The 16,720-nt window shown below is 37.4% G+C and overlaps 1 protein-coding gene across 1 annotated transcript in view; it reads right to left on the bottom strand.

Moving 5' to 3' along the window:
• Positions 1-16,720, bottom strand: part of csmd3b (CUB and Sushi multiple domains 3b) — a 420,302-nt gene that overhangs the window by 283,178 nt on the left and 120,404 nt on the right. Inside the window, 1 exon segment of the mRNA XM_058753321.1 lies at positions 12,475-12,669. Coding sequence (XP_058609304.1) covers positions 12,475-12,669 — 195 coding nt within the window.

A 16,720-nucleotide genomic window follows, 5' to 3' on the forward strand; every position in this document is an offset into this window, starting at 1 on the left:
ATGGTGTTATGAAACCTGGTGCTGAGAGTAATTTCCCAAACTGGTAATGGCACAGGATAAAAAAGATGAATGGTATGCTGAATTGGCTGGGTTCATGCATTGAATTCCAGGGACCCTCATCCTTGCTGAATGACAAAATGACAATTAAAAGTGATGAGTCAAATGAATATTGGACATGGGCATTTTGGGATGGCAGCCATTTATAGTATTCTCCATAAAAATGGATGAGGTGGAATTCCTCAGGAATAATAAATAAAGGAAAACAATGAATGGATTTTTGATGTCTTTTGTCTCAGTAAAGCCTTTGAGTGTTATCATCATGTATGAATAGTGAACAGTCAAGCTGTAAGTTAATCCGTTTTCCACCTTTTTTCCTGACAAGGTTTTTATAATGATGATGATGGTGTCTGAAAGTATGAATAGGAAAAAAAAAATAATAATAATAAATCATACAATCCATTTTAATCCATTCAGGTGGTGTTGAAAAGCTTTGGTTAAAAAGTATGGTCTGAATGAGATAAATGTTAATATATATAAGATACGGGGTTCTGGTTATACTGTATGCTCTCATGTTTCCTACTCGAGCCATGATTTCTGAGATTCATTTTTCATCTGTATTCATCAACTGAATTTGGAAACAAAATGGCTCTCAAAGCTGCAATGCAATTATGTTGAAAGAGCCAATAATGAAGCAGAATTCAATTAATCATTCCACCATAAGATGGAGATGATGAGAGAATTTTGTTAAATAACGTAACTCTAATAACGCACAGAGTACTTAATTTTGCAACCACCTCATATACAAGTGTTTGATGTAAGAACAAGGGTCTATAAAACAGTCGATTCAAAACAGGGCATGCTGAATTTTGAGCAAGCTAGAGACTGAAAAGCATAGGATTTCCTCCCTCTTTAAATACAGAAGACTACATTAATGGTGCCTATAGGGACAGGCTATATATCTGACATCTCTCAATATGTTGCTTCAATTATGCATGAGCGTGGTGAAAAAATGTAAATGTAGTTCTATAAACAGGATCTGCAATTCTTTGTCCTCCATGCCAAACAGGAGATAAGCACCATTCAGCTCAGTAAATATTCATCACTGTGCTTGTTGTTTCTGTGGATAGGATTAGGCACAGCATATTAACTGGCCCTTGGGGTAAAGGGACGATCAAGGCGGATGGCTTGTCGACGTCTGTGATCGTCTTACTTCAAACATACAAAGTCACTTAAGAGATGGGAGGGGGGTTGTTTAAATGCAACATAAATATATATATATATATATATATATATATATATAAAAAATCACGATATACTGTATAAATATAATTTCATATAATTGCACACACACACACACACACACACACACACACACACATATATATACACTGTATGTTTCTTTTTCAGACTAGTGACTAAAGTGAGCAGTAGACTGTTGTCTTATTGATCAGACCAGATTGAATTTCATTATATGTGTTTACTAATTTATTCTTTATTACCTCAATTCAGAGTGTGCTTCATCAATTATACAATACCTTTCATAGTTTTGCTTCACATTTTAATGCATTACACCTATTCAGGCGCATTATCATGAATAATATACACAATGAACCAAGCTAATCATGCTATCAATTTGTTTTCAAGACATATTTTATTCAAAGACTCATTTGTAGAGCAAATAAAGAAAAGAACAAAAATGTTGTACAATTACTTTTAGCCTGCAGCACACAACACATATTTGTGTATTTTAATATTGTATGCAATTTTTGAATCTCTAAAAGCAGAGTTTAAATATTTAATGATGCATTCATGAGAACTATGTTCCCATATGAAATTACAAATTAAAAAATAAATTAATTAAATAAATTTAGCAAGCACATAAAATTCCTCTTTGTGTAGAATCAAATCAAAGTTAATTTAGCATACAGGATCAAACTGCAAAGCACATACACAAAAACAACAGGAAACAAACTATACCTGTAATCAACCCAACAGTTTTTGATAGCATCTGACCTTCAGAACTTAACAAAAACTCCCCTCTGTGCTTAAAACCAAGCAAGTAGGAGCAAAGCCATTAATAAAACTTGTGAATAACCTTTCAAGAGCTTCACATGCTGACTAAAGTGGGCAGGTGAAACTCTGACAGGTGAACGTTTCTGGAGTAGACAGCCCAGGCAAGCCAGGCATTAAAGTGTCAGAACATTGCTGTACCAAACTATCATTCAATGGATAGTAGCACAAAGGCTCCATCAGATAGAATCTAGCATTAAGGGCTTGGCTGTCTTTTAATTTAACACAGTTCAACAGACAGGGTTAAAATAGTTTGCTTTGTGAAGGGCAGGAATATTTTGAACAGTTTGTCAAAACATGATTTGTACAGTTTGTCAAAACGTCTGCTGATAATGATTTACTCATAAAGTGGGCAAATTCCATTTGGAAGTGAGAACCCTTGAAGTGTGGATTTTGGAGGGAGCATGGTATTTGTGTTTCATAATGAAGCCGTTTGGAAAGCACTTGACAAATAGAGCAACAACAATGAATGGCAGCGATGACTGACCCAGAAGAGAAGAAATTGTTGAATAAAGTCGTTATTTTTCTTTTCTTTTCGCACAAAAAAATATTCTCTTAGCTTCATAAAATTAAGGTTGAACCACTGATGTCACAGACTATTTTAACAATGTCCTTACTAACTTTCTGGGCCTTGAAGTGGTAGTTGCGTTGCTGTCTATGCACAGTCAGAAAGCTCTTGGATTTCATCAAAAATATCTTAAATTGTGTTCCGAAGATAAATAAAGATCTCACAGGTTTGCAACGACATGAGGGTGAGTAATGAATGACAGAATTTCCATTTTTGGGTGAACTATCCCTTTAAGCATTTTAGTGTAACAGCTGTTTGAACTCTCAGGATAAAGTGCTTTTTACTGGTATTTTATTCCAAACTGTAAGCACTAAGGAGATGTCCGCACTGCTCTTTTAGCTGATTCATACCACAAGTTATCAAATGGTGAGCTCATTTGGCATTAAGCCTTGCAATGAGGTGACATTTCAGGGCTTTTTCCTAGACATCCACTTCCATTTAGCATCTAAGAGGACTAGAGCTTAGATCAGCATTGTTCCACCTCTAGAGTGGGGCCGGTGTCCAAGACGAGGCAGTGCGACAGGCAAAAAAAAAAAAAAAAAACACAACCAAAATTTGTACATCTCAATACCTAAAAGGCTTCATTTTGGTGCCGACTCCGAGTGAGAGAAAGAGCACACAATGTGTTCGTCCAGGAGACGCGCTCTGTGTGTGAAGATTACCTTAGAGAAGCGATCAAAGAACTGTCAGACTACTCTGTGTGTCTAATATTAACATTCCTAAATATAATGTCTGTCTGTCACTGAAGTCTTACTTTAAAATAGATCAAATAAGAGTTGAAGCTCTTTTTTGCTTTCCATTCGAGCAGGACTGTGAATAATTCATGGCTCTGTCCAAACAAAACCACCATGATAGTCACATTAAAAACCTGACAAACATCCTTTCTTTCCTGTCTTGTGTTTCCACTGCACAGGTCCAAAAAACACTTTCTGAGGTATTAATAAAAACAATTTAGATTTGTTTGGCTTTAACACTGATATTGGGTATTTACGGTCGGCAGCTAAATCTGTTTTATGTCAAATCTCCAAGCAGCTCTTTGTTGCACGTCTTTGGTGAAATGAAATTATGAGGGCAAGAGGGTAAAGTAATACCTTAATTGGCATTAAACTGTTATCGCAACCGCTAAACATGGCAGTGGGAGCAAAAACTGAGGGAGTAATTATCACTTCACTCTTTAAATCATGATGGATGTATCATAGGCTGCCTGCACTGATGTGAAGAAAAACACCAAAGGCAGTGAACGTCTGTGGCATATGGCACAGCAGCCTGTGTAATAAGTCACTTAGATCTTTAAGAGGTCTGTGTGATAATACTAGTTAGCGAGACTGCTATTTTTAAAAAAATACTATGCAGAGACAGCGAAAAATATTATATATGCCAAATCTATCTATCTATCTATCTATCCCACATGACCATTGTATAAATATATTATACAGACAGCTCAGTATGTGCGTCTCCTTGTACACTGAACACATGTTCACAACAAACACATGTTCCGTATTTTCAGAACTACAAACTTGTAAAAAAGTTTTGTTTTGTCTTTGGTCATGTCTTATCTTGCCTAGGGCACCAAGTGAGCCAGGACAGCCACCGGTGCCCCCTCACAAAAACAGGTGGATGACGCCGCTGGCAAATGGTAAGCTAAGTTATCGTAGACTGGCTTCCCAGAAGAACATAAACACTGTGGCTTGGTAAAACTTTCAAAACTTTGCTTGTCAGCAACATGTCAGCTTATGGCCCAAATAATGGTTTGAAATTGGTGGCAGGACTACCTGTTTGACCAAACAAATAGCAGACAGGAGGCGGAGCAGAATTCCTGTGTATAAGTAAAGTGATTCTTACAAAACTGACTGCTTCAATTCAATGGAGCAATTTAAGAGCTGATTTCAAATAATTTTCACAGAAATACTTGTGCTCTTCGAATACAGCCAATTGTAGCTTCAATTGGTGCAGAAATGACACACTCCACAAATACATGTTGCTGAGCTGTCTCAAAAACTAACATCTCTCTTTGTGTCTTGACAAAGAGATGGATGCTGAGAAACCTGAAAAAGTTGGTATCAACTTCTGGGCAATGGCTGATTCTGCACTAGAGTTCAACTTCAAACCATGTAAGTTCAAAATCTCTGGGTATCAGCTGTACTTTTGAACCCTGAGTGAGCTCACTGCAGCAGTCTTCTCTGATGCAGGTATTCACCTCCTCTTCTGGCATGGCTCCCATCTCAGATCATCCAATACGGTCATTGCTGCACTCCACTGCTGTACTCGTAATAAATGGTGTTCGTCCATCACTTAAATGACAATTGCACATAGGAACTGAATTCAAGGGAATTACATACTGTACAGGCTGTGGCGAGATCTTTCAAACCACAGCATAAATCAACACCATTATGGCTGCATAGTATAAGCTAATGGAACACAGATAGGCTAGCATCTGCAGTGTGGTACCTTATATGAATTAGAGAATTTGTCTTTATATGAGATTCTCAAACTTTTCAGGTGGCGTTAAAATGAAAATCCAAGGGGTTAACAATTACCACAAAACAATTACCAACCTAAAATGGGTGGATTGGACTAAACACGTTTAACACACTGCTGGTTATGTTAACATTAATAACCGATTCTAAACAATTCATTGTCATGAGTTGATTCAATGTTGAATGAATTCTCTCTCTCTCTCTCTCTCTCTCTCTCTCTATATATATATATATACACATACACACACATATATACAGTGAGGAAAATAAGTATTTGAACACCCTGCTATTTTGCAAGTTCTCCCACTTAGAAATCATGGAGGGGTCTGAAATTGTCATCGTAGGTGCATGTCTACTGTGAGAGACATAATCTAAAAAAAAAAATCCAGAAATCACAATGTATGATTTTTTAACTATTTATTTGTATGATACAGCTGCAAATAAGTATTTGAACACCTGTCTATCAGCTAGAATTCCGACCCTCAAAGACCTGTTAGTCTGCCTTTAAAATGTCCACCTCCACTCCATTTATTATCCTAAATTAGATGCACCTGTTTGAGGTCGTTAGCTGCATAAAGACACCTGTCCACCCCATACAATCAGTAAGAATCCAACTACTAACATGGCCAAGACCAAAGAGCTGTCCAAAGACACTAGAGACAAAATTGTACACCTCCACAAGGCTGGAAAGGGCTACGGGAAATTGCCAAGCAGCTTGGTGAAAAAGGTCCACTGTTGGAGCAATCATTAGAAAATGGAAGAAGCTAAACATGACTGTCAATCTCCCTCGGACTGGGGCTCCATGCAAGATCTCACCTCGTGGGGTCTCAATGATCCTAAGAAAGGTGAGAAATCAGCCCAGAACTACACGGGAGGAGCTGGTCAATGACCTGAAAAGAGCTGGGACCACCGTTTCCAAGGTTACTGTTGGTAATACACTAAGGCGTCATGGTTTGAAATCATGCATGGCACGGAAGGTTCCCCTGCTTAAACCAGGCCTGACTTAAGTTTGCCAATGACCATTTGGATGATCCAGAGGAGTCATGGGAGAAAGTCATGTGGTCAGATGAGACCAAAATATAACTTTTTGGTCATAATTCCACTAAACGTGTTTGGAGGAAGAAGAATGATGAGTACCATCCCAAGAACACCATCCCTACTGTGAAGCATGGGGTGGTAGCATCATCTTTGGGGGTGTTTTTCTGCACATGGGACAGGAGACTGCACTGTATTAAGGAGAGGATGACCGGGGCCATGTATTGCGAGATTTTGGGGAACAACCTCCTTCCCTCAGTTAGAGCATTGAAGATGGGTCGAGGCTGGGTCTTCCAACATGACAATGACCCGAAGCACACAGCCAGGATAACCAAGGAGTGGCTCTGTAAGAAGCATATCAAGGTTCTGGCGTGGCCTAGCCAGTCTCAGACCTAAACCCAATAGAGAATCTTTGGAGGAGCTCAAAGCCAGAAACCTGACTGATCTAGAGAAGATCTGTGTGGAGGAGTGGGCCAAAATCCCTCCTGCAGTGTGTGCAAACCTGGTGAAAACTACAGGAAAGCGTTTGACCTCTGTAATTGCAAACAAAGGCTACTGTACCAAATATTAACATTGATTTTCTCAGGTGTTCAAATACTTATTTGCAGCTGTATCATACAAATAAATAGTTAAAAAATCATACATTGTGATTTCTGGATTTTTTTTTTTTGGATTATGTCTCTCACAGTGGACATGCACCTACGATGACAATTTCAGACCCCTCCATGATTTCTAAGTGGGAGAACTTGCAAAATAGCAGGGTGTTCAAATACTTATTTTCCTCACTGTATATATATATATAGTTCATTTTTTAAATAAATTTGTTTGAGAATAAATTGTTTAAGAAAATCAGAAAATATGTTATATGATGCAGTACTGTTGCAACATCTGAAAATATAGATATTGTGTTAATGTTTTCTTTCCTAAATATACAATAATTTTCCACAATCTCCGGAGGAACCCTTAAATTAGCCTGACTACGTCAGACTTCGTACGTCCGCTCAATTTCATTTCGCTTCTGTACTCAGTCTGATATAGCAAACGATCTCTCAGTTTATCTCCGGCTCCGCAGCAGCTGGGCCAATCAACGAACAGAGGGCGGGCTGAGAGCCGTGTAAGATTGTAGTTTAGGTTCAGGTGAGGGAAATCTAAAACGACAGCAGACATGGAGACACGGGATGCCGTTCGCTCTGTTGTGGAGAATATTCCCGGCATTTGCCAACTGAAGCCCGAACAAGAAGAGTGTTTGGTTCACATTTTGAATGGAGGTGATGTTGTGGCCCTACTCCCGACAGGTTTTGGGAAAAGTTTTATTTATCAACTGTTACCGATCGTCAGCGAGAAACTGGGGAGGCCAAAGTTCGCCAAGGTGATAATTGTGGATGTGTAGATTTACTTCACATAATCTGCAAAAGTCGTTCACAGCCATCTTCACTCCGGTATTTCGCTCTATGGTTTTGTTTTCACCGCATACCTGTGTTTACAGCGGAAGTTCGAGGTGGCTGAGCCGGCGAATAACATATGTCATAACCAACCGTTATGTGATTGGCTTACGGGTACACCAATGATTTTAAATTTCAGACAAGCGCCCATCCACGAGAAAGTAAACGCTTGTCAATTATGCCCTTCCAGACTCTGTCTACGAAGCAAAGCGAAGTTTGGTATTACCAGGCTACCCTTAAGTGGCTACTAGAGGAGAATTTTCTGAAAATGGAAATGGGTAGTTATGTGACTAGTATTTAATTTTAAAAGGCAGTGACACACATTTGCGTCAGGGAAGACTCTCAGAATATTTTAGGCTGATCATCTGTAGGTGAAATAGACAGTAATCAGTAATAATCATCAAACTACATTTCACTAAGATGAAACGCAAAGACTTGAGAGAGAAAGATTACTAAAGCAGCACTACTTCTATAATACACTGCCTTACAGTGTGTGACCTGTTTTCTCTTTTTGGCCTTAAAAGACTAATGAAAACAGGAAATGTATTATTTTGAACTCTTATTTCTATTATCACAGCACAGAAGCATACCACAATCTATCAAACTTGTGATTGTATAACTAGTCTCACAAATTACATTTATGAAATTGCAATAACTGATTTTCTCAAGCCCAAAATCTAATTTCTTGGACAAGAATAACAAAAATGGAATAAAAAATAAAAACAAAATAAATATATTTATATAATATTTATATTCAATATATGAACAAAATTATTAACGAAAGTAAATTATATATAGAGTATATACTAAAAAGTTGGGATCAGTAAGTTTTTTTTTTTTTTACTTTTAGTTTTTTTATTTCATTTATTTGATCAAAAATACTGTAAACATTTTAATATTGTGAAATTATTGTGAATTAAAAAACTTTCTGAACCCCCAATTTTTGATATCAACTACAAAATATTTTCACTGTAACAGCAGTTCTGTATTTGCAATCTCTAGATTTATGAACGAGAAAAACTTTAATACTCAGTACATTACACTGCATTAATCAGATAATTTGTGCTAAAGACGACAGTGGCAGCACATAAGGGAAAGACACTGAAATAGCATTAGCATATAAAAGTGTCAAGAGGCTAGAAAATGTGGCAATGGCAGCACCCACTCGGCAAAAAACTGCAACAGATTAAATAGACCTCCATCACCCCATGAGTCCAGGAGCCAAATCCCTTTTACCCAGCAACAGACTTTTATTATCCATAAAGAAAACTTGAGAATGCTCCATAACCATGCATCACAGACTCTTATAAGGTTCTCCATAGAAGTGTTGTTACCATTCACTAAAACTATTACGATTAAAATAAATTTACGGTAACACTTTATAATAAGGTTCATTAGTTAACTGTATAGTTAACATGAACTAAGCGTGAACGATGCTTCTACAGCATTTATTGATCTTATTTAATGCTAATTTCAACATTTACTAATACATTATTAAAATCAAAAGTTGTATTTGTTAACATTAATTCATGCACTGTGAACTAAAATGAGCAAACAATGAATAACTGTATTTTCATTAACTAACTTTAACAAAGATGAATAAATAGGGTAACAAATGTGTTATTCATTGTTAGTTCATGTTAGTTAATACATTAACTAATGTTAACAAATGACACCTTATTGAAAAGTGTTACCATTAAAAATTCATAAAAAGCACATAAACTTACTAAAAAAATAAACAAATTCAAATAAAAACTAATAATTATAAAACTATAATAAGTATATAAATAACATAATACTAAAATAACGGTCTATAGTCTTTCTCAGATTGACGAATCACCAATGTTGGTGAAAAACAGGCTTGTAAATTTTTCTTTTTTTGGTCAGACATGTCTTCATGGGCTTAAATTGTGCAGTTAGAGACAGATTCTCTAAACCAATCAAGTCAGCGCATAAGCAATCCCTGGCAAGAGCATTGCATTTAAGAAGGGTGTGGGTGTCAGCTCCAATTTCGGCAGGGCTGCTCAAAGTGGTGTGGGATTGATCAGGGATTTACGTCGTTAAGCAGGTGGTCCCCATGGTTGTCAAAGCCAGACAGGAAGGGGAAAGGAGAAGCACGATTGCTGCAGCCCACAGCGAGTTTGAACTCTTTAATAAAAAAAGACCCTGTCAAAATTAAAGTCTAGCACATCAAAAGCCAGTCATTAAGGCTCATAGCCTCAGCGTCGAATTATCAGCGTTTTAATGCTCCTTGAGGAATTCCATCCGACAAAGGATAATTTTAGCTATTCCACACTTGGTCTTGCTAAGTAGGATTGGTTTAGGAGCATAAGCACTAGTGGAGAACGGTAAAGATCATTGGAAGCCATAAATACTTACACGTAATGATCGATTTGCTTAATTAACTGACTTGCATTACAGAGTGACTTTATTTGCTTTGATTTTTTTTCATCTCGCTACATGCTTGACCTTTAAAGGCACCGGTTTCCAGCCGAGATTTTGGGACTTGTTTACAGCGAAGGCATGCGATGATAAGAGGTAACTTCATTTGACTTATTCAAAGCTTGAAGCGAATTTGAAATTCAGTCTCTGGCCTAAATGATGCCATTTTATAGCTGTCTGATTAACAGAGCTACATTCCCTCAGCCGTGACAAGATGGCCCATTTCACTTGGGTTTACCAGTTTGTTATCCTTGACCTCTGCAGAGGACTGAGCCCATCCACAAACATTTATTAGCAGCCAAAATTTACTGGACCAAATTAGCCCATTCAATATGTTAATAAAACATGCCGAGCTCGTCTGGATGATTTCCAGGTACAAAATGGTTTGCTTCTCGGTCTAAAAAAGCAGCATTGATTTTGCTGACTGCGTTAAGGGCTTTGATTTTATTGAGGCAGCTGTTCAAAGATTCAAAAACAGAAAATGCTCAGGAAAAAAAAAAAAGACAATTCTCTGAGGGTCTCACACTATCTAATGAGATTATTTTTACGATAAACAAGTCCCATGGTGTTGTGCAGCATGTGATTGGGTGCTGACCGTATTGTTTGGTAATGTCAGGGCTAAGAGTTTTCACCCTAGCTAAATAAAAATCTCTGTGACTGTCGTTTCGGCTCGACTACCTGTGCAGCAGTGCTGTCATGCCTATTTCACACCTTGATACTGCAGACTGACCAACTGTGCCAAAGGCATCCAAGAATGGAGATATGCACAACCAAGCAATTTTGAGAAAAATTCTTGAAACTGAAGTTAGAAACAGCTGACAGAAACCTCTATTTGTTTCAGTCAATTCCAAACTACCAAAATGCTGAAAATGCAGTACGTATTATAGCTTTCTGAATTGTTTATATATATTTTTGTTTACTATATATTTATTCCGAATCATATGAAGACATTACAATAATTCATAGTGAATATATATAAGCATTTAAATATAATATCGTTTAGATAAAATAATAATAATAATACTTAGGTTCACAAAAAAGTAAATAAATAATAAAAATAAATAAATAACCAAGAATACCCATAATGCAATTAGAAGAGAAATGAAAAGTGCAAGTGGGCCACAAATATTCTTGAGAGCTTTTTATATCTCCACTTCTGCATTCAGAGATGCATACATTACAGAATTTTAGCATAACATTGACATTTGCGGAAGTAGTATTTCTAAAGGTCCTCTGACTTAAGGTTTAAAATGGATTTTTTTCCCCCCTTAATCTAAAATTAATGGTAACTGTAAATTGCCGGGCAAAAATAATTTCAGAGCTGCTTTTATGTAAAAATCTCCCATCTACTTTGCTCATAAAAGGGCAGATACCATCTAACACAAAGATTCACTTTTTGTCAAGGTAACTTATGAGTAGAAAATTAAGAATGCTCTGTGATGTTTTTATGAATATCCAATTACTAAATGCACTAATAGAGACACAAAACCCAACATGCATTATAAAATGTACTTGTGGAATGAAACCCACATCTATGCGACAGTACTACAGTATATGCAATTCCATAATTAATCAACAAAATATTAAATGATCAAAACACATCCTCGCATATAAGACATAAAAGCTTAAAGTTGTACCCTGAAGAAAGTGCCAGATGACAAGTGCAGCAAACACAGTGGTCTGCTCCTCCATACCCTACTGCATTCTGGGCCAGGTTGAGGCTCCACATTTTAGTACCTCAGGCTATTTTCTATTCAAGCACAGTTGGCTTTGCAATTTGTGTCCAACCAAAGCAAGCATGATCCAGACGCTGTCATTTCCCTCTTTCTATTAAACACGCTGGAGCAGAAACCGGCGCAGGCTGTCTATGGAGAGATTCTTATTTGAGAATGGTCATGGCTAATGCACATTATAATTGGTCTGAACGTAAGACAATAAATCTTGATACCTTCACAACAAACACACAGAGCCCTGACTCATCTTTTCAGGGGAAAAACAACAGTGTGGGACAAGTAAAGTGAGCTGAATTATGAAAGGGAATCAAAAACTAATTGAAAGTCAAATAAATGCAAAAGGACCCTTATGGGGCTTTAAATGAAAGAATGAAAGATTGAAATTGAAGGACAGAAAATAAACATGGAAATGTAAGAGCTGACAAGAGCAAAGATGTGATTTGGTTCTCATGTTCAAGAGGCCTCAAAATGAAAGGGTCGATCTGTTGCGCCATTTCTAATCAAAATAACCTAGTGCTTATATCCCACTATAGCCACTCGCTGATATATTCACCCATACATGCACGCATATATGCACAAGCATCCGCAAGGACAAAAGAACACAGAAAAACATCAAACACTCATGCAGGGAAACTCACAAACACGCACACGTTTGCAGTGCATCGGTCATGCATGTCACATGTAGGGATATTTGGCTGTTTGCTTACCTCTGCAGATGGGCACTGGGAAGTCCCACACGGCAGCATTGCCTGCATTGGTCACACAGGTGAGCTGAGGATGGCCGTCCAGCACATAGCCGGTTACACAGCTGTAGCGGATCTTGTCGCCTACATTAAAGCGTGTCCCGTACAGGATGCCTTTAGGCGGGACGCCAGGGTTCCCACAAGAACTGCTCTGCAATTCTAAAAAGGAAAATACCACCTTTAGCATATGTTATTTATATACAACCATCCAAACATTTTTAAGGAAGCCTATCATACCCACCAAAGCTGCAGTTATTTAATAAAAATACAGTAAACACAGTAATATTGTAATAGTAAAATTGTATGTATATATAAAGAACAGCATATATTTGAAATAGAAATCCATTATAATATATTTGACTGTCTATTTTTGATTAATTTAATGCATCTTTGTGGAATAAATGTATTAATTACTTTCAAAAAATAAATAAAAAAAACTTTTTTGCACTACTGTTCAAAACCTCAAATATTTGAACAGTTGTGTAAATATTTTATTTTATCATAAATGTATTTTGGCGATCCATTTCTCAGTGTTGAGTCTGACCAGTTATCCACCATACATTCAAGAATGTAAACAAGTTTTTCCTTGTAATTCATAGTAAACTAATTTATTCTTGGCACTATTACCATGCCACACTGACAAGCCAAGGGCTACGGGACCAAAAGCGCAACATTTTATCTGAATTATTTGTTGTTTAATCGCCAATTCATGCTTTATGTTCTGGTTGGATCCAAACCAAGGGCAGAGCGGTAGCACTTTGAAATAAATGTGGCCCAGGGACTAGTTTGGGAAATAAAGAAAGAGGTACATTGATTGCGCTGTTACACACGGCTTGGCATCAGACATCTTGCTAGTAGGAGGCCATGAATTCACTGCTGACTTTTAGAAGGTTTAGACCGACAACTCTAAACAACAGCATGGAAACTTAAATAGGCCTCTATTGTTATAGACCTTAAACTTAGATTTCTTATTGTGTCTTTATTTCTGAAGACCCAACAAGCATTGCAAAAGAAAACCAGTAAAACTGACCACAGGGTAAAATATATAATGGCATTTTTTCCTGCTGATTTCATGAATTACTATTGATTTGGCCAAGAAAAGTAACAAACAGAGGATCTATCGAGCAAGATTAATTACTTCATTATATCAAACAATACAGCAAGAACATTAACCACACAAAGGAAAACAAAATGACTTACGAAAAATGCTCTAACGCAAATACCACATAAAAATACAAAGACATAAAGAAACATTTACCCAAGAACTATGTTAAGATGCCATTCTTTAGTCACAACAACCACTTTCTAATCCTGTTTACTTGAACAAATACTCATAATAATCTTTTACAAAAGACCGTTCCATTGTACAATATGTTACGCCGTAATATGCCACTTAGCTGTTTTCCCAGAGGCTTTGGTTTTGTTTAGTACTTTTGTAATTATTTATTAAGTAATCACAAATGCTCAGCAAATTATGGATTTCTAGCTCAAAGTCTTGCTTGTAATGATCTCTGGAGTTTTCAACATGTAAAATATAATCCATAGTGCGGCTAGGGTTTCTTAATGACCGACATAAATAACATATAACGCCAATACATCTTTAAATGAACACATTAGATCTCTAGTTTTCTCTAATAATTTGCAACAGTATGATTTCGATGCACTGGACTTCTGGAAAAAGACATGCAGCAGAACAAAGTCATATCCATGTCCTTACTTATTCACTTGGCAACTCCCCTTATTTAATATCCCTAATTACCTCTATCTCAGAGCGAGTGAAACGGGTTGAATTAAATGACGGACATCAACCGAACATGCCCCTCCTTTGTCAAAACAGTGGGCCCTGATCTCAGCACGTTATGGCTGGATAATTTAAAGATCTTAGGGGTGATTGTTGGAGTGTAAATTGCACAATAAGAAGCAACAAATATGAGAACATCTCTCAGCATGTTAATTGTGTTGATTATAACCTGCTGACGCCCGATTTGCATTTAGGAAATGAAAGTGTCGGAAACAAGCATCAAACCGCCAACACCATGTTGGATGTGAAAAAGTGTCACATTGGAAGGATTGAATAAAAAAGGATAAATGTGATAATCTTGTGTCAGCAGAACAGGCATTCAAAGCCCTTGAGGGCTGTCAATTTTGCCATTTAGAGTGGTGATGGATCACTCGCGTTTGTCATTGAGGCCGACGGGAATATCAATGAAACGAAAATGAGAGATCCGGTACATCAGTGGAAAAGACAAAAAAAACTAGCCAACTGTCCATGCCATGCTTTGTCATTTTAAGAAGCCTGTATGGAATATTTTTAAAAAGCATTCCAGTGTGCCATATTGGGATCACATGATCAGTTCACTTGAGAGAAAAAAAAAAAAAAAAAGTTCACATAGCGCCTTACAAGGTTAAATTTGTTAAATTAGTTAATGCACTACAAATCATGAACTTACAATGAAAAATATTTTTACAGCATTTATTCATCTTGGATAATGTTAAATTAATATACTGTACATTTGAAATGAACAAATGTATTATTTATAAGCAGATCGCATATAAATCACACAAATAAAATATGCTATTTTTTTTTAGTATTAAAGACATATTAAAGACAACATAAGAATGAAGGAGCCAGAGTCCAGAGTAATGGTATGGATCTGCGATTCACCCGTCCAAACAGAATGAGCATGAGTAGAAAAATAAAAGGTCCGAACAAGTACTGCCTGCTGGAGCATGACAGGGAAAAATGGCTGGACCTCAAGCAGCGAACAGGAACATACAATGGCCACAGCCAGCACACAACAAAATACCTCTATCCACAACTGCACCACGTCCCCAGTGACACAAACGTATCACAGTTATTACTTATTTTGTCCATAATCACATTATAAAAAATGCTTCTTTATCAAAAAGCAGTGCAAACTGTCTCCCCTGCTTCATATTTGCATAAAGCCTAAGCCATCCGACTGAATTCCAGTATGATTTAGCAAAGGTTACAAATCTTCCAGTAATCTCACTGATAAGTCAGTGTGACACAGACACGCCCCAGGGAGAGTCTGGCCTTCTCCAGGGGTCTGAGATCTCCTCTCAGGAGCAGTGTGAGTTACAGAGTGACAGGGGGATAACATCTAAGCTTGTTAATGCCCTTCACTGGCCCCTTCACGATCCTCTCTTCAGCCCTCTTAAAGAGTTTCTGTAAAAGATCGCCACTGCCCTTCAAACCAAGGCTGCCACCATCAGATTCAGTGTCAGGTTCACTTAGAAATCGCCTCCAAGGAAACAACACAGAGCCGTCTGGTTTTTCCGTGGAGCTCTCCAGCTGATTCGGATAAAACCAGGTCACATATTCAAATGAATGTATCATTCAAGCAATCTGTACAAATCCATATTCATAGAAAGAACGGCAAGTTCTCCCGTTCTGAATGGGTAAGAAGCACTCAAAAGGGCTATAATGAGAAAGTGCCAGGAACAGTATTCTTTCATCTTTTCTAGTGATCTCACAAAGACACCACAGCGCTCGTATCAGTTCTTTCTCTTCTGTTTTATTAAGAAACTTCCCAAAGATGCAAAGCATAGAAAATGTTAGAAATGACATATTTTGGGGCATCTCTAACAGCAAGTGCGTAGTCATGTAAAATTAAACAGGGCTTGCAAATTTCGAGAAATCCCGCCAAAGCTATACATTGCAAGGATTTATTATTTGTGGCAGCAGTATTCATGTGCACAGTCCCTCTGGCATTTATTTTTCTTGCAAGTTTGCTTGAACTGCTTAAACACTTTGAGGATTAAACATAGAAAATCTTAGCGACTTTGAAAGCAGAAGTTCTTTAGAGAACAGATTTTTATAAATTTTTCATTCACAGTAAGGGGAGGGGGGAACAATTCACAGAATTAAAACCCTGAAATGTAGAAGACGGTGAATCACACACTTGGCTTGAAAACGTTCCTAGGTTTTACAACAAATTGAGGCTATGCCAGTATTATTTGGTTTGAAGATTCACTTCACTACACATATCTAAGCTTCAAGACTCAACTTTAGTTTGGGGAATGGGTTTTAAACCGTAAAAAAAAAGTATTTCTTATCAGCAGACCTCCATTTGGACTGGCCATTCATCACCGTCCCGCTGCCTTAGACATGTAGTGCTGGGGCTGGACCTTGCAGCTTGGACTCTCGGGTGACAGGGCATTTCCTGCCCTCAATGTTCCATCTTCT

The sequence above is a fragment of the Onychostoma macrolepis genome, chromosome 19 (genome assembly GCF_012432095.1).
Source record: "Onychostoma macrolepis isolate SWU-2019 chromosome 19, ASM1243209v1, whole genome shotgun sequence".
Lineage (NCBI taxonomy): Eukaryota > Metazoa > Chordata > Actinopteri > Cypriniformes > Cyprinidae > Onychostoma > Onychostoma macrolepis.